We start from the raw sequence: 18,222 nt of genomic DNA on the forward strand, positions 1-18,222 counted from the left end.
GTGGCAGTGTGCAGAGAAAGGCATCAATAGTCAGTGGATCCTTGTGATCCAATATTCAGTGGACAGAGGGTTAGAGGGGCTGGGTTTCTTCCTCCATCATTGAAACCAGGACTGAAGAAGGGCCGCAGAGGTCCTGTAAAGGCACATTCAGAGAAGGAGTAGATGAGGGAGCCATGGTCAGTGATGTTGTAGAAGGAGACCATGCCGGCCTCATAGTCCAGGAAAATCCCAACTTGGCATGGAGGCACCTGAAGGTGGAGGGGAGTCTGGGGGTAGGTGCCAGCCTCATATTTTTGTTTGTTCCACAACCAAATTGTCCAGAAGCCACTCTTAGAACTAAGCAAAAAGTGCCCCTTCCTGCGCACAGAGTCTCTGCAGACACCCAGGTCCCAGGCCTCCTTTCCTGTCACATCTACCTCCCAGTAATGTTTTCCAGAGTGGAAGTGCTGGGCACCCAGGACCATAGGATAACTATCAAATCTCTCTTCATTTCCAGGTATGCTCTGCTGGGTGTCTCCAAGCCTCACTTGTCTCCGATCTTCTGAAAGTATGAGCCACGGATTGGCTGTGTCTGGATCCAGAGTGATGTGGACTGCAGAGAGAGGACCACAGTCAGGCCTTGCATGGGGGGAGTCACTAACTCTGTGCCTGTGGTGGGGGGATTTTGTGTAAACTCCAGGGTAAGCATGAGGGGTGAACCTCCTTGTGTGGGGAAATGACCATTCAGCCAGTTCTGGCCTTGGTCCTGACCTTTGAAGAAACCATCTTTCTTACCTCCATCTCTGTTCCCCCTGCTCTGACCTGCCATCTCTCCTCCAAGTTGCCATCCAGGCTCCCTGACCCTGGGATCTACTCTGCACCCCATTATCCCCCACAAAACTAGAACTTGCCTCACCTGCACATGTCCTCAGCATCTTCTTCAGCCCTGGCACATGGCACACACTCCTGAGTTCTGGAGAGGCAATATCCAGGTCCTTCAGGTTCCAGGATTCACTCCTGGGGGAAAGAGAGTTTGAGACTCCTGTCTCCTACTCCTATCCTAAACCCTAACACTATAACCTCCATTGTGGAGGACTCTGATAATTTAATTCAACTCAAATTTACAAACACCTCTGGTGTTCAAGTCTCCAGGGGTGGGTGTGAGAGGCAAACAATGCAGAATTTAGTTTCTACCCAGGAATTCCTGGTTATAGGAGGCTCTGCAGCATGTGGACAGTCTGTCTCTCCTGTCTAAGCCTGAGGTCACCTGGCAAATTCATTCAATTTCATTTTATAGGCAAGCCATCTGAGACAGGCTGAATCACTTCTGCAAGGAACCTCAAGAAGTCTTGCCCACACTGTGGGTCTTACTCATGGCTCTTTTTGGGAGGTAACTGGTTAGATTCCACTGAGAAAAGGAGTCCCAGCAAGCCATGTCCCAGTAGTCTGAATTCTGGGAAGACCCAGAACTTCCCAGGATTTCCCTGTTTGGCAGGGCTTTACTTTCTGAGACCAGAAAATATTTTATAGAGAATGAAGTTTTTGAGAATAGGAAGCCAGATGGGGAAAACTTCAGTGCATGTACTTCTAATTCAATAACCTTTGTCATAGGCATATATGCTTTCTGCTGGCCCCTCTTCTAACAAAGAAAACTCCTCCTTACCTTTCCAGGACAATTATCACCTCCTGAGGAGAAAAGAGACAGAAAGTAAGTTCTGGATTGCTGGATCGCCACTGAGACATCAGCCCTGTGGGTGATGTGATCCATCTTTGGTCCCTGGGGCACTGTTCCTCGCCTTCCTCTAGTCCAAGGCCCCAAAGATGATTCTGACCAGCTTGAAGCAGAAAGGATGTGTGGCTGCTTGTGAGGTAACCAGAAGCCCAGCATGGATGTGACCTACAGCTAGGGAAGGGTTATCAGTTTCAGGACTCTGACTCAAAGACCAGTTTTTTTTTTTTTCCCCAGGGGAGAAAGAAATGAGGGCAGAGAGGACATACAGCCCAGCTTGGCTTAAGCCCAGAAACAATCACAGGCAGAGAATGGCCAAGTTCAGGTGTCTAGAAACTGCTCTATTCCACTTGTGGGCTAGCATTGCTTGGGAAGGAAAGGTTGGTTAGTTAAAGCTCCCTTGGGTACTTAATGTTGCCTCTTCCTGTATGTGAAAGCAAATCATGGAGAATATTTTTGTTGCAGGGATTGGGAGCCATTACATGGGAGCTAGCAGGCTCCTAGACTCAGTCAAAAGTGTGTTAGAAAGCCTGGTTCACGGCCAGGTGTGGTGGCTCACGCCTGTAATCCCAGCACTTTGGGAGGCTGAGGTGGGCAGATCACCTAAGGTTGGGAGCTGGAAACCAGCCTGACCAACATGGAGAAATCTCATCTCTACTAGGGATGCAAAATTAGCCAGGCGTGGTGATGTGAGGCTGAGGCAGGAGAATCGCTTGAACCCGGGAGGCGGAGGTTGCAGTGAGCCAAGATCGTGCCATTGCACTCCAGCCTGGGCAACAAGAGCGAAACTCCATTTCAAAAATAAATAAATAAATAAATAAATAAATAAATAAATAAATAAATAAATAAAAAGCCTGGTTCAATGTTGGGCAGAAGAGAGCCTGTCAAGTCAACCCAATACAATTAGGTTTTCTGCACAAACCAGAAAGCAATGGCTCATGACCACTCTGAGTGACAGTGAACAGGTGTAGGGAAAGAACTGCTGAATGTTAGAACAGAAGGGACTTGTGAGACCATCTAGTCCATAGCTTCCTACAGTGAGGCAAACGTATCACTGGTGGATGCAAAATGATTCTAAGTGCAACATACATTGATTTTTAAAAAGGTCCTGTACTTATTTTCATCTTTACTTTGTGTCTTGAACGCAAACCATTCATGGGTTTGAATTCTACTTCATTTAAGAACATTCCAGGGACCAGGTGTCCATTTATTTGAATGGCAGTTCCAGATAGCTCTGGTCTTTTTCAGTTATTCCCTGAATCGTAGAAGGGAACCCCTCCCTGTCTCACCTGCAGCAGTTCCAGTGCTGAGCCGTGGCACCTTCGATCTAGCTCTGAGATGAGCTCCTGCAGGGCCTGGCCCTGCTGGGCCAGCTTGGCCTCTTTCTGCCCCAGGATTCTCAGCTGCTCCCTCTCATCCTTCTCCAGCTCCTGCAGCTGCCTCTGTTCTTCTTCAACCAGGAAGTTTTTTTGCTGCACAAATTCTGCGTGAATCCTAGATTTTTGTGTTTCCACTGTTTTCTTTAGTGTCAAGGGAAAGAGAGGTGGTTTTTATGAAAATCTCCCAAGCTTTGGGAATGGAGGTATTGGTACCTCTTCCTATTCCCCAGAGACTCCACTCTGGTGCTGTCTGGGAAAACACACGCGCACATGCACACATGCACGCACACACACACACAATTTTGCTTGGGAGGTAGGTGGTTGAGGTTTCCGGGACAGTGAGGGGAATGCACTTAGTGAGGGCACACTGTAGCTGGCCTACACAACCACAGCTACACGAATATACGGCATTGGGGACTTTTTCCAACCTCTCTTCCAAACCCAGTCACCACTCAAATGTGCTCCTGTGTCTTCCTGTCTCAGTGAGTTACTGAGGAAAAAACACCTGTTCCCACCTCCAACAACCTCACAAAGCCAGGCTCACACCACCACTTCTAAGTCCTGGGAAAGGGGGCTTGGGGACATTCTTTGCTTTTCCTCTCCTGTTAGTAACTGGAAGGTCACTCGATGACACATGAGGGTCTGTTTTGTCACCACAACCCAACTCACGCCCTACCTCAATCCCAAATGTTCCTCTTCTGGGATCTACTGGGGATGGGCTCCTTATTCTCCCCTCTCATCCCCGACATGCCCCAACTCTCCTAGGAAATCATCAGTGCAGAACAAACATTGATTCTTCATTATATTTTGGACCAGAGATCTGGTCACGGTCAAGTAACCACCTGGTCAGATGGTTTCCTTAAGTTTATTCCTCACAGCCCTTGTCATTTCCTGAAAGGCTTAGCTAGCAGTTGGGTTTCTCCTAGGATATTTGTCTCAGACATCCAGGTGCTGATGCCGTCACACCTCTGAGACTAGACTCAGAGGATCTCGAAACTTTAGGGTATAGCTAGATCCTCTCAGCACTTTCTTCCAGGATTCTTTATCTTTAGGCCTGATGGGGAGCTCCCCTTTGAACCTGCATCATTTTTATTCCCCTCCATCTGGAAACCTAGAGAGCAGCTGGTTTCTGGAGAGTGAGACGGACCAACTCTATCACTGCTCAGACAGGCACAGCTACAGTTAAGGCTGTGAGTTGAGGACCCTGGACCCTGCCCAGCCTTCCAGCCTAAGATCCCCTTCAGGATGTCATTCTTGCCTTCCAGTCTGCTCTCTTCATTGCAATTTCCACTTCCAACTTCTCAGCCAACTCCTGCTTTCTTCTCAGCTCCCCTAATGCCACCTGGAGCTTCTCCTGCAGGGAAAGACAGCTTATTAGTCCCATGCAAACCAAGTAATAGGGTAGGGTAATCCTTGCAGCATTTTCTCATGCGTATCTCCTATGCCTGGGGAATGAGGTTGGGTTTAACTTATAATTCTCCTCCTACATTAGACATGGAGAGAGGTAAACCCCTCCTTTCTCTAACCCCTCCAATCCAGAGGTGGTCCTCTCCCATTCCCTGCTCTGAAAACAAAGCACTCACCAGGGCCCATCTTCTTTCTTCCTGTTTGTGTCTCTAAGGCCTCACCTGGTACTCCTGTGCAGCCTCCTCAAGAGGGACCATGGTGTGGTCACGGTGTTTCCGAGATTGGGCACACACCCAGCAAAGGGCCTTCCCATCTTTCTCACAGAACAGTTGAAGTCTCTCTCCATGCACTGCACACTGTTCCCCCTGTGTGCCCTCTCTGGCCTCCTGGCTGATTTCTCTAAGGTTGTTCACCATGTTGGCTAGCTGTCGATTGGGCCGGAGATTCTTGAGCAGAAAGCGCTGCCGGCACACAGGACAGACGCTGCCCACACCTTTCCCAACCTGAGAGATGCATTCCTGGCAGAAGCTGTGGCCACACTCGATGCTCACAGGCTCCACGAAGGGGTCCAGGCAGACAGGGCATGTGACCTCCTCCCACATCATTGTCAAGCGTGCTGCTGAAGCCATTGTCAAGTGTGCTGTTCAACAGCAGTGTGGAGACCTTCAGGGGGATTGGCTGGGAGAGAAGAAGAAAGGGAAAAGAGAATACGAGAACATCTGTGTAAGAAAAACAGAAGGTCAACATAATCCCTACCAAAATACCAATGACATTCTTCACAAAAATAGGAAAAAACAATCCTAAAATTTATATGGAATCACGAAAGACTCAGAATAGCCAAAACTATCCTGAGCAAAAAGAACAAAACTGGAGGAATCACATCACCTGACGTCAAATTATTCTGTAGAGCTAAAGTAACCCAAATAGCATGGTACTAGCATAAAAACAGACACATAGACCAGTAGAATACAGAACCCAGAAACAAATCCATACATCCACAGTGAGCACATTTTCAACAAAGGTACCAAGAACATACAGTGAGGAAAGGACAGTCTCTTCAATAAATGCTGCTGGGAAAACTGGATATCCACATGCAGAAGAATGAAACTGCACTCCTATCTCTCACCATATACAGAAATCAAATCAAAATGGATTAAAGACTTAAATCTAAGGCCTCAAACTACGAAACTATTACAAGAAAACATTGGGAAAACTCTCCAGGACATTGGACTAGGCAAAGATTTCTTTCAAATATCCCACAAGCACAGGCAGCCAAAGCAAACTTGGACAAATGGGATCACATCATGTTGAAAAGGTGCTGCACAGCAAAGGAAACAATCCACAAAGTGAAGAGACAGCACACAGAATTGGAGTAAATATTTGCAAACTATCCATCTGACAAGGGATGAATAACCAGAATATATAAGGAGCTCAAACAACTCTATAGGAAAAAAATAATAATCTGACTCAAAAATGGACAAAATATCTGAATAGACATTTCTCAAAAGAAGTCATACAAATGACAAACAGGTATATGAACAGTTGCTCAACATCATTGATTATCAGAAAAATGCAAATCAAAACTACAATGAGATATAATCTCATCTCAGTTAAAATGTCTTTTATCCAAAAGACAGGCTATAACAAATGCTGGTGAGGGTGTGGAGAAAAGGGTACACTCATATGCTGTTGGTGGGAAGGTAAATTAGTACAATCACTGCAGAGAACAGTTTGGAGGTTCTTCAAAAAACTGAAGATAGAGCTACCATGTGATTCATCAATCCCACTGCTAGTATATACCCCAAAGAAAGGAAATCAGTATATTAAAGAGATATCTACACTTCCATGTTTACTGCAGCATGTTTCACAGTAGCCAAGATTTGGAAGCAATCTAAGTGTCCATCAACAGATACATGGATAAAGAAAATGTGGTACGTATACACAACGGAGTACTATTCAGTCATAAAATATAATGAGATCCTGTCATTCACAACAACATGAATGGAACTGGAGGTCACTATGTTAAGTGAAATAAGCCAGGCACAGAAAGACAAACATTGTATGGTCTCACTGATTTGTAGAAGCTAAAAATTAAAACAGTTGAACTCATGGAGTTAGAGAATAGAAAGATGGTTACCACAGGCTGGGAAGAGTAGTAGGGAGGGTCTGTGTGTGGGGGAGAAGGTGGGATGGTTAATGGGTACAAAAATGGAGTGAATTAGATCTAGTATTTGATAGTACAACAGGGTGACTATAGTCAATAATTTAATTGTACACTGAAAAATAAGAGTATAATTGCGTAGTTAGTATCACAGATGATCAATGCTTGAGGTGATAGATGCCCCACTTACCCTGATGTGATTATTATACATTGTATACCTGTATCAAAATATTCCATATATCCCATAAATATACCTACTATATGCCCACAAAAATTAAAAATATACTAAAAAAAGAAGAAAAAATGATGCAAAGGAAAATAAAAAATAAAAATAATGGATCAGGCACGGTGGCTCACACCTGTAATCCCAGCACTTTGGGAGGCCAAGGTGGGTGGATCACTTTAGGTCAGGAGTTCAAGACCAGCCTGACCAATATGGTAAAACCCTGTCTCTACTAAAAATACAAAAATTAGCTGGGAGTGGTGGTGGGCGCCTGTAATCCCAGCTACTTGGGAGGCTGAGGCAGGAGAATTGCTTGAACCTGGGAGGCAGAGGTTGTAGTGAGCCAAGATTGTGCCATTGCACTCCAGCCTGGGGGACACAGCGAGACTCCCTCTCAAAAAAACCAAAAACAAAAAACAAAAAACAAGGCATAAAATTAATGGCAAAACAATTAATGTCAAAAACAGTAATTACTTTTGCACTGATCAAACAGTTTGTTGAATAAGTTTATTCTTGTTCTGAATAACAAGAAATCCTCCATTGTTTGGTCCATTGATCCAGTGAGACAGAAGGAGAAACTGAGTCCCTAAAAGAGGGAATGAAAATTGGCAAGAACCTCATAAAGCTGTTGACAGTTCTACTCTCATCATGTCCATTCCTGCTTAAACTCTCAGTGCTCATCCATCTCCTGTCTGGTACCAACAGGCCTCCATGTTGCTGAGAAATTATAGCTACTTTTTACCATGTACCTTTCATGTGCCAGAGATACTTCGTGCTTTGAATATATCTTCATTAATCCTTCCTATAACGGCGGAAGTCAGGTGCATATATGTATGTAGGTGTATATGTATGTATACACACAGAGCAACAGGAACTGTGGCCAGCACTCCCTCGGTTCTTTTCTCAGCTGCTCCAAACTTAGTTTAGTTTCTGACAACACTTATTCTAGGGCAAAGAATAATTTTGAAGGCCTATACATTTCTGGTTGAACATCCTAAACAGCCTGCCCCTCTCACCTCTGGAGGACTTTTGGACCTGGGAGTCTCCAGAATTGCAGACCTCCCCGACACTGCACTCCTTACCCTCCTGGGTAGGCTGTAGTCCTGGCTATCCCAGCCGCACCCAGCCCTCATCCCAGGTCAGGTGCCAGCATGGGGGCAGCCGGGCCCCTTCCCCTTCTGGGTAACTCCACAGTCACGTCCACAACCCAGCCTCCTCCCAGGTAGGGGGCAGCCGGGCCCCTTCCCCTTCTGGGTAACTCGGCAGTCAGGTCCACACCCCAGCCTCCTCCCGGGTAGGGGGCCAGCACCGGAAGCATAGCTGGTCTTGCGTTGAGGGATCCCTGGTGGGACAAGGGGCAAATGGGACCAGCTCAAGGATGGAGACTGGTTGGAAGGGGCTCTGCAACCCTGGGGCAGGGGAGAGAGGTCCCCTAGGAGGGCAGGGGTCCCTTGATCTAGTGGGGTTCACTCACCTTTACAGGGGACTCAACGCTGGTAGCCAGCTCCCTATTTCACTTTCAGTTTCCGCTCAGAGGCAAGTCTGAGAGGAAAGGGGAGGGACGAGGAGGAGCCGTGGGAGGAGTGAGGGAGGAACAGTGGGAGGAGCAGAGCCTTCAAAGGGTGTGTGGAGAAATGCGGCTGAGAAGGAAGAGAAGTCAGAGTTGGGCTGGGGGAAGCTTCTCTGAGACTGGGAAGGAGTGGAAACTCAGTAGCCCGTGGTCCTGGGTGCGCGCTCCCTCCCATGTCTTCATTATCTGATTTGGTAAAATATCTACAAGATGGGGGAGTCCGGGCTGCTTTCTTTGACACTGGTCATCACCCCACACCTAGATGCTGTGTCCATGTCTGGAAGCTGCTTTTAAGGAAGTTTTGATGCAGAGAAGAGTGGCTGGTGCTCTTCCTCGCGTGCCACCATCTGCTTACTTCCAGAAGCTAATTATTTTCATGTGACTGATGTGACTAATATTTTTTAACACCTGCAGGTGAGTGATTTATTTCGCATGACCCCAAGGTAAGTGTCCCACCAGTGAGTGGTGAGGAGGAAATTGACATTTGACAACAAACTGTGTTCTTGTCACTGAGCTGGGGACATTCTCAGATTATATTATTTTTATCTTTAATCGTAAAACATATAGAACATAAAATTTGCCAAAGTAATTTTTTTAATTTTCAATTTTATGTGTCTATAGTAGGTGTATATATTTGTGGGGTACATGAGATATTTTGATACAGGTAGAGCATACAATCCATAATAATCACATCAGGGTAAGTGGGGTGTCTATCCATCACCTCAAGCATTTATCATTTGTGTTATATATAATCCAATTATATGCTTTTAGTTATTTTAAAATGATAAATTATCATTGACTGTATTCACCTTGTTATGCTATAAAATACTAGATCTTATTCATTCTATCTCATGTATCTTTGAACCCATTAATTATCCCCCGCACCCTTTCCCCACTACCCTTCCCAGCCTTTGATAATTATCATCCTCTCTATCTTCATGAGTTCAATTGTTTTAATTTTTAGCTCCCACAAATAAGTGAGAATGTAATAATTTGTTTGTTTGCCTGCGTTTGGTTTGTTTTACTTAATAATCCCCAATTCCATCCATCTTGTAGCAAATGAAAGGTTCTCCTTCTTTTTATGGCTGAATAGTACTCCACTGTGTATGTGTACCACACTTTCCTTATCCATTTATCTGTTGGTGGACACTTAGGTTGCTTCCAAATCTTGGGTATTGTGAATAGTGCTGCAATAAATATGGGAGTGCAGATATCTCTTTGATATACTGATTTCCTTTCTCTTGGGTATATACGTAACAGTATTTCTGCTGGATATATACCTAGCAGTATCCAGTAGGATTGCTAGATCATATGGTAGCTCTATTTTTAGTTTTTTTTTTGAGGAACCTTCAAACTGTTCGCCATAGTGTTTGTACTAATTTCCATTCCCATTGACAGTGTATGAGGGTTCCTTTTTCTACATATCCTTGTCAGCATTTGTTATTGCCTTTCTTTTGGATAAAAGACATTTTAACTGAGGTGAGATAATATCTCATAGTTTTGATTTGCATTTCTCTGATGATCAGTGGTGTTGAGCACATTTTCATATATCCATTTGCCACTTGTATGTCTTCTTCTGAGGAATGTCTATTCAGATCTTTTGTCCATTTTTGATTCAGATTATTACATTTTTTTCCTATAGAGTTGTTTGAGTTCTTTGTATATTCTGGTTATTAATCCCTTGGCAGATGGATAGTTTGCAAATATTTACTCCAATTCTGTGGGTTATCTCTATACTTCATTGTTTCCTTTGATGTGCAGAAGCTTTTTAACTTGATGTGATCTCATTTGTCCAGTTTTGCTTTAGTTGCCTGTGCTTATGGAATATTTGAAAGAGATCTTTGCCCAGTCCAATGTCCTGGAGAGTTTCCCCAATATTTTCTTGTAGTAGTTTCATAGTTTGAGGCCTTAGATTTTTTTTTTTTAATTATACTTTAAGTTCTAGGGTACATGTGCACAACATGCAGGTTTGTTACATATGTATACATGTGCCGTGTTGGTGTGCTGCACCCATTAACTTGTCATTTACATTAGGTATATCTCCTAATGCTATCCCTCCCCCTACCCCACAACAGGCCCCGGTGTGTGATGTTCCCCTTCCCGTGTCCAAGTGTTCTCATTGTTCAATTCCCACCTATAAGTGAGAACATGCGGTGTTTGGTTTTTTTGTCCTTGTGATAGATTGCTGAGAATGATGGTTTCCAGCTTCATCCATGTCCCTGCAAAGACATGAACTCATCCTTTTTTATGGCTGCATAGTATTCCATGGTGTATATGTGCCACATTTTCTTTATTCAGTCTATCATTGTTGGACATTTGGGTTGGTTCCAAGTCTTCGCTATTGTGAATAGTGCCACAATAAACATGTGTGCATGTGTCTTTATATCAGTATGATTATAATCCTTTGGGTATATACCCAGTAATGGGATTGCTGGGTCAAATGGTATTTCTAGTTCTAGATCCTTGAGAAATCGCCACGCTATCTTCCACAATGGATGAACTAGTTTACAGTCCCACCAGCAGTGTAAAAGTGCTCCTATTTCTCCACATCCTCTCTGTCACCCGTTGTTTCTTGAATTTTTAATGATCGCCATTCTAACTGCTGTGAGATGGTATCTCATTGTGGTTTTGATTTGCATTTCTATGATGGCCAGTGATGATGAGCATTTTTTCATGTGTCTGTTGGCTGCATAAATGTCTTTTTAAAAAAATTTTTTATTATTGTACTTTAAGTTTTAAGGTACATGTGCACAATGTGCAGGTTTGTTACATATGTATCCATGTGCCATGTTGGTATGCTGCACCCATTAACTCGTCATTTAGCATTAGGTGTATCTCCTAATGCTATCCCTCCTCCCTCCCCCCACCCCACAACAGTCCCCGGAGTGTGATGTTCCCCTTTCTGTGTCAATGTGTTCTCATTGTTCAATTCCCACCTATGAGTGAGAACATGCGGTGTTTGGATTTTTGTCCTTGCGATAGTTTACTGAGAATGATGATTTCCAGTTTCATCCATGTCCCTACAAAGGACATGAACTCATCATTTTTTATGGCTGCATAGTATTCCATGGTGTATATGTGCCCATTTTCTTAATCCAGTCTATTGTTGTTGGACATTTGGGTTGGTCCTGAGGAATTCACCACACTGACTTCTACAATGGTTGAACTAGTTTACAGTCCCACCAACAGTGTAAAAGTGTTCCTATTTCTCCACATCCTCTCCAGCACCTGTTGTTTCCTGACTTTTTAATGATGGCCATTCTAACTGGTGTGAGATGGTATCCCATTGTGGTTTTGATTTGCATTTCTCTGATGGCTAGTGATGATGAGCATTTTTTCATGTGTCTGTTGGCTGCATAAATGTCTTCTTTTGAGAAGTGTCTATTCATATCCTTCACCCACTTTTTGATGGGGTTGTTTTTTCTTGTAAATTTGTTTGAGTTCATCGTAGATTCTGGATATTAACCCTTTGTCAGATGAGTAGGTTACAAAAATTTTCTCCCATTTTGTAGGTTGCCTGTTCACTCTGATGGTAGTTTCTTTTGCTGTGCAGAAGCTCTTTAGTTTAGTTAGATCCCATTTGTCAATTTTGGCTTTTGTTGCCATTGCTTTTGGTGTTTTAGACATGTAGTCCTTGCCCATGCCTATGTCCTGAATGGTATTGCCTAGGTTTTCTTCTAGGGTTTTTATGGTTTTAGGTCAGAATAACCAATGCAGATGAGTCCTTAAAGGACCTGATGTAATGGTGCTATCCAGCCCAGATACTATGCTTTTCCCATGGTCTATGCAACCCACAGACCAGGAGATTCCCTCCTGGTGCCTATACCACCAGGACCCTGGGTTTAAAGCACAAAACTGGATGGCTGTTTGGGCAGACTCTGAGCTAGCTGCAGGATTTTTCATGCCCCAGTGGCGTCTGGAACACCAGTGAGACAGAACTGTTCACTCCTCTGGAAAGGGGGCTGAAGTGAGGGAGCCAAGTGGTCTAGCTCAGTGGATCCCACCACCCTGGGGCCCAGCAAGCTAAGATCCATGGGCTTGAAATTCTTTTTTTTTTTTCTCAAAGTTTTTTTTTTTAATTAATTTTTTTTGCACACAAAAACAATAAACATTTTCTAAAAATACATACAAAAAGATGCGTATCAAACATATTAGGAAGGATGCACATGGGAAGACGGGGAATAGAAATGGGGAGTGGGAATCAAAATAAATGAGAGAGGGACTTTATACGGATCAGTGATAATAACTCAATCCTCTATTTGACGAAGAAGGAGAAGGAAGAGGAAGAAAAAGAAAGTGGGATAAAGGATCAGAAAGGGAGGAAAACAGAAAAAATTAGAGTATGACTCCAGGATAGACCTGTTTTGTTGTCACTGAGCTGGTTGGTTGGTTTGTCTGTTGCATTTTTCATATGTCTCGCCCTGTTGGCCAGACTGGTCTCGAACTCCTAGCCTGAAGTGATCAACCCGCCTCAGCCCCCCAGAGTGCTGGGTCCACAGGCGTGAGCCACCACGTCCAGCCCCCAGATTGCTTCTGGCCTCCGTGGTATACCTCCCAGACGGGGCGGTCGGGCAGAGGTGCTCCCCACATCCCAGACGGGGTGGCTGGGCAGAGGCGCTCCTCACTTCCCAGACGGGGCGGCCGGGGAGAGGCGCTCCTCACTTCCCAGACGGGGTGGCCGGGGAGAGGCGCTCCTCACTTCTTCCCGGACGGGGCGGCCGGGCAGAGGCGCTCCTCACTTCTTCCCGGAAGGGGCGGCCGGGCAGAGGCGCTTCTCACTTCTTCCCGGACGGGGCAGCCGGGCAGAGGCGCTCCTCACTTCTTCCCGGACGGGGAGGCCGGGCAGAGGTGCTCCTTACTTCCCAGACGATGGGTGGCCAGGCAGAGGCGCTCCTCACTTCCCAAACGATGGATGGCCGGGCAGAGGCGCTCCTCACTTCCCAGACGATGGGTGGCCGGGCAGAGGCGCCCCTCACTTCCCAGACGACGGGTGGCCGGGCAGAGGCGCCTCTCACTTCCCAGACGATGGGTGGCCGGGCAGAGGCGCCCCTCACTTCCCAGATGATGGGTGGCCGGGCAGAGGCGCTCCTCACTTCCCAGACGGGGTGGCCGGGCAGAGGGGCTCCTCACTTCTCAGATGGGGTGGCCGGGAAGAGGCGCTCCTCACTTCCCAAACGATGGGTGGCCGGGCAGAGGCGCTCCTCACTTCACAGACGGGGCGGCCGGGCAGAGGCGCTCCTCACTTCCCAGACGATGGGTGGCCGGGCAGAGGAGCTCCTCACTTCCCAGACGATGGGTGGCCGGGCAGAGGCGCTCCTCACTTCCCAGACGATGGGTGGCTGGGCAGAGGCGCCCCTCACTTCCCAGACGATGGGTGGCCGGGCAGAGGCGCTTCGCACTTCCCAGATGGGGCGGCCGGGCAGAGGCGCTCCCACTTCCCAGATGGGGCGGCCGGGCAGAGGCGCTCCCCACTTCCCAGACGGGGCGGCCGGGCAGAGATGCTCCTCACTTCCCAGACGATGGGTGGCCGGGCAGAGGCGCTCCTCACTTCCCAGATGGGGTGGCCGGGCAGAGGTGCTCCTCACTTCCCAGACGATGGGTGGCCGGGCAGAGGCGCTCCTCACTTCCCAGATGATGGGGGGCCTGGCAGAGGCGCTCCTCACTTCCCAGACAAGGTGGCCAGGCAGAGGCGCTCCTCACTTCTTCCCAGACGGGGCGGCCGGGCAGAGGCGCTCCTCACTTCTTCCCGGATGGGGCGGCCGGGCAGAGTCGCTCCTCACCTCCCAGACGGGGTGGCCGGGCAGAGGCGATCCTCACTTCTTCCCAGACAGGGCAGCCAGGCAGAGGCGCTCCTCACTTCCCAGACGATGGGTGGCCCGGCAGAGGCGCTCCTCACCTCCCAGACAATGGGTGGCCGGGAAGAGGCGCTCCTCACTTCTTCCCAGATGGGGTGGACGGGCAGAGGCGCTCCTCACTTCCCAGATGGGGCAGCAGGGCAGAGGCGCTCCTCACTTCTTCCCGGACGGGGCGGCCAGGCAGAGGCGCTCCTCATTTCCCAGACGGGGCGGCCGGGCAGAGGCGCTCCTCACTTCTTCCCGGACGGGGCGGCCAGGCAGAGGCGCTCCTCACTTCTTCTCAGATGGGGCGGCCGGGCGGAGGCGCTCCTCACTTCTTCACGGACGGGGCGGCCGGGCGGAGGTGCTCCTCACTTCCCAGACGATGGGTGGCCGGGCAGAGTCGCTCCTCACTTCCCAGACTATGGGTGGCCGGGCAGAGGCGCTCCTCACTTCCCAGACGATGGGTGGCCGGGCAGAGGCGCTCCTCACTTCCCAGACGATGGAAGGCCGGGCAGAGGCGCTCCTCACTTTCCAGACGATGGGTGGCCGGGCAGAGGCGCTCCTCACTTCCCAGACAATGGGTGGCCGGGCAGAGGCGCCCCTCAATTCCCAGACGATGGGTGGCCGGGCAGAGGCGCTTCTCACTTCCCGGATGGGGCAGCCAGACAGAGGCGCTCCCCACTTCCCAGACGGGGCGGCCGGGCAGAGGTGCTCCTCACTTCCAAGACGATGGGTAGCCGGGCAGAGGCGCTCATTTCCCAGACAGGGCGGCTGGGCAGAGGCGCTCCTCACTTCCCAGACGATGGGTGGCCGGGCAGAGGCGCTCCTCACTTTCCAGACGATGGGTGGCCGGGCAGAGGTGCTCCTCACTTCTTCCCAGACAGGGCAGCCAGGCAGAGGCGCTCCTCACTTCTTCTCGGATGGGGCGGACGGGCACAGGCGCTCCTCACTTCTTCTCGGATGGGGCGGACGGGCACAGGCGCTCCTCACTTCTTCCCGGACGGGGCGGCCGGGCAGAGGTGCTCCACACTTCTTCCCGGACGGGGCGGCCGGGCAGAGGCACTCCTCACTTCTTCTCGGACGGGGCGGCCGGGCACAGGCTCTCCTCACTTCTTCCCGGACGGGGCGGCCGCGCAGCGGTGCTCCTCACTTCCGAGACGATGGGTAGCCAGGCAGAGGCGCTCCTCATTTCCCAGATGGGGCAGCTGGGCAGAGGCGCTCCTCACTTCCCAGACGATGGGTGGCCGGGCACAGGCGCTCCTCACTTCTTCCCGGATGGGGTGGCCGCACAGCGGTGCTCCACACTTCTTCCCGGACGGGGCGGCCGGGCAGAGGTGCTCCTCACTTCTTCCCGGATGGGGCGGCCGGGCAGAGGCGCTCCTCACTTCCCAGACGATGGGTGACTGGGCAGAGGTGCTCCTCACTTCCCAGATGGCGCGGCCAGGCAGAGGCGCTCCCCACTTCCCAGACGATGGGTGGCCGGGCAGAGGCGCTCCTCACTTCCCAGACAATGGGTGGCCGGGCAGAGGCGCCCCTCACTTCCCAGACGATGGGTGGCCGGGCAGAGGCGCCCCTCGCTTCCCAGACGATGGGTGGCCGGGCAGAGGCGCTTCTCACTTCCCAGATGATGGGTGGCCGGGCAGAGGCGCTTCTCACTTCCCAGACGGGGCGGCCGGGCAGATGCGCTCCCCACTTAACAGACGGGGCGGCCGGGCAGAGGTGCTCCTCACTACCCAGGTGATGGGTGGCCGGGCAGAGGTGATGTTCCCTTCCCAGACGGGGCGGCCGGGCAGAGGCGCTCCTCACTTCCCAGACGATGGGTGGCCGGGCAGAGGCGCTCCCCACTTCCCAGACGGGGCGGCCGTGCAGAGGGGCTCCTCACTTCCCTGATGATAGGTGGCCTGGCAGAGGCGCTCCCACTTCCCAGACGGGGCGGCTGGGCAGAGGTGCTCGTCACTTCCCAGACGATGGGTGGCCGGGCAGAGGCGCTCCTCACTTCCCAGATGATGGGTGGCCTGGCAGAGGCGCTCCTCACTTCTTCCCAGATGGGGCGGCCAGGCAGAGGCGCTCCTCACTTCTTCCCGGACGGGGCAGCCGAGCAGAGGCACTCCTCACTTCTCGGAAGTTGCGGCCGTTCACAGGCGCTCCTCACTTCTTCCGGGACGGGGCGGCCGGGCAGAGGTGCTTCTCACTTCCCAGACGATGGGTGGCCGGGCAGAGGTGCCCCTCACTTCCCAGACGATGGGTGGCCGGGCAGAGGCGCTTCTCACTTCCCAGACGGGGCGGCCGGCAGAGGCGCTCCCACTTCCCAGACGGGGCGGCTGGGCAGAGGTGCTCGTCACTTCCCAGACGAGGGTGGCCGGGCAGAGGCGCTCCTCACTTCCCAGAGGGGGGCCGGCAGAGGCGCTCCTCACTTCCCAGACGGGTGGCGGGCAGAGGCGCTCCTCACTTCCCAGACGGGGGCGGCCGGGCAGAGGCGCTCCTCACTTCCCAGACGTGGGTGGCCGGGCAGAGGCGCTCCTCACTTCCCAGACGTGGGTGGCCGGGCAGAGGCCTCTCACTTCCCAGACGGGGGGCCGGGCGAGGCGCTCCTCACTTCTTCCGGACGGGGGGCCGGGCAGAGGCGCTCCTCACTTTCCCAGACGGGTGGCCGGGCAGAGCGCTCCTCATCCCAGACGGGGCGGCCGGGCAGAGGCGCTCCCCACTTCCCAGACAGGGCGGCGGCAGAGGCGCTCCTCACTTCTTCCCACGGGGCGGCCGGGCAGAGGCGCTCCTCACCTCCCAGACGGGGGCGGCCGGGAGAGGCGCTCCTCACTTCTTCCCGGACGGGGCGGCCGGGCAGAGGCGCTCCTCACTTCTCCCGGACGGGGCGGCCGGGCAGAGGCGCTCCCTCACTTCTTCCCGGACGGGGCGCCGGGCAGAGGCGCTCCTCACTTTCTCCCGGACGGGGGCGGCCGGGCAGAGGCGCTCCTCACTTCCCAGACGATGGGTGGCCGGGCAGAGGGCTCCCACTTCCAGAGGGGGCCAGAGGGTGCTCCCTCACTTCTTCCCGGACGAGGGCGGCCGGGCAGAGGCGCTCCTCACTTCCCGACGGGGTGGCCGGCAGAGGCGCTCCTCACTTCCCGGACGGGGCGGCCGGGCAGAGGCGCTCCTCACTTCCCCAGACGATGGGGGCCGGGCAGAGGCGCTCCTCACTTCCCAGATGGGGCGGCCAGGGCAGAGGTGCCGCCCTCACTTCTCCGGCGGCAGCAGAGGCGCTCCTCACTTCTTCCGCGGACGGTGGGGCGGGCGGGGTCCTCCCCAGAGATGGGTGGCCGGGCAGAGGCGCTCCTCACTTTCCCGGACGGGGTGGCCGGGGCAGGGAGGCGCTCCTCACTCTTCCGGACGGGGCGGCTGGGCAGAGGCGCTCCTCACTTCCCAGACGGGGGGCCGGGCAGGGCGCCCTCATTCCCGGAGGGTGGGGGGCGGGCAGAGGCGCTCTCACTTCCCGGACGGGGGGCCAGGGAGAGGCGCTCCCACTTCCCAGACGGACGGCGAGCCCAGAGCAGAGGCGCTCTCACTTCCAGACGATGGGTGGCCGGGCAGAGTGCCCTCATTCCCAGACGGGGCGCCGGGCAGAGGCGCTCCTCACTTCCCAGACGTGATGGGTGGCCGGGCAGAGCGCCCTCAATTCCCAGACGATGGGTGGCCGGGCAGAGGCGCTTCCTCACTTCCCAGACGAGGGGCCAGGCAGAGGCGCTCCTCACTTCCCAGATGGGGCGGCGGGCAGAGGGCTCCTCACTTCCAGACGGGGCGGCCGGCAGAGGCGCTCCTCACTTTCCCAGACGGGGCGCCGGGCAGAGGCGCTCCTCACTTCCCAGACGGGGCGGCCGGGCAGAGGCGCTCCTCACTTCTTCCCGGACGGGGGGCCGGCAGAGCGCTCCTCACTTCTTCCCGG

General features: G+C 51.7%; 1 protein-coding gene and 1 pseudogene across 2 annotated transcripts in view; both read right to left on the bottom strand.

Moving 5' to 3' along the window:
* Nucleotides 1-8,417, bottom strand: TRIM21 (tripartite motif containing 21). Its single transcript, XM_030829073.1, has 7 exons — nt 8,353-8,417; nt 4,716-5,172; nt 4,346-4,441; nt 2,998-3,228; nt 1,643-1,665; nt 896-996; nt 1-592 (listed from the first exon to the last, which is right to left on the bottom strand). The coding sequence occupies exons 2-7, from the start codon at nt 5,121-5,123 to the stop codon at nt 24-26; spliced, it is 1,428 nt and encodes a 475-aa protein (XP_030684933.1). The 5' UTR covers nt 5,124-5,172; nt 8,353-8,417; the 3' UTR covers nt 1-23.
* The window catches only part of LOC115838557, a 22,850-nt pseudogene continuing 12,635 nt past the window's right edge, over nt 8,008-18,222 (bottom strand). Inside the window, exon 3 of the transcript XR_004033564.1 lies at nt 8,008-8,220. The product of XR_004033564.1 is annotated as a BRISC and BRCA1-A complex member 2-like (transcript). The remainder of the gene's footprint in view (nt 8,221-18,222) is intronic.

The sequence above is a fragment of the Nomascus leucogenys genome, chromosome 15 (assembly GCF_006542625.1).
Source record: "Nomascus leucogenys isolate Asia chromosome 15, Asia_NLE_v1, whole genome shotgun sequence".
Lineage (NCBI taxonomy): Eukaryota > Metazoa > Chordata > Mammalia > Primates > Hylobatidae > Nomascus > Nomascus leucogenys.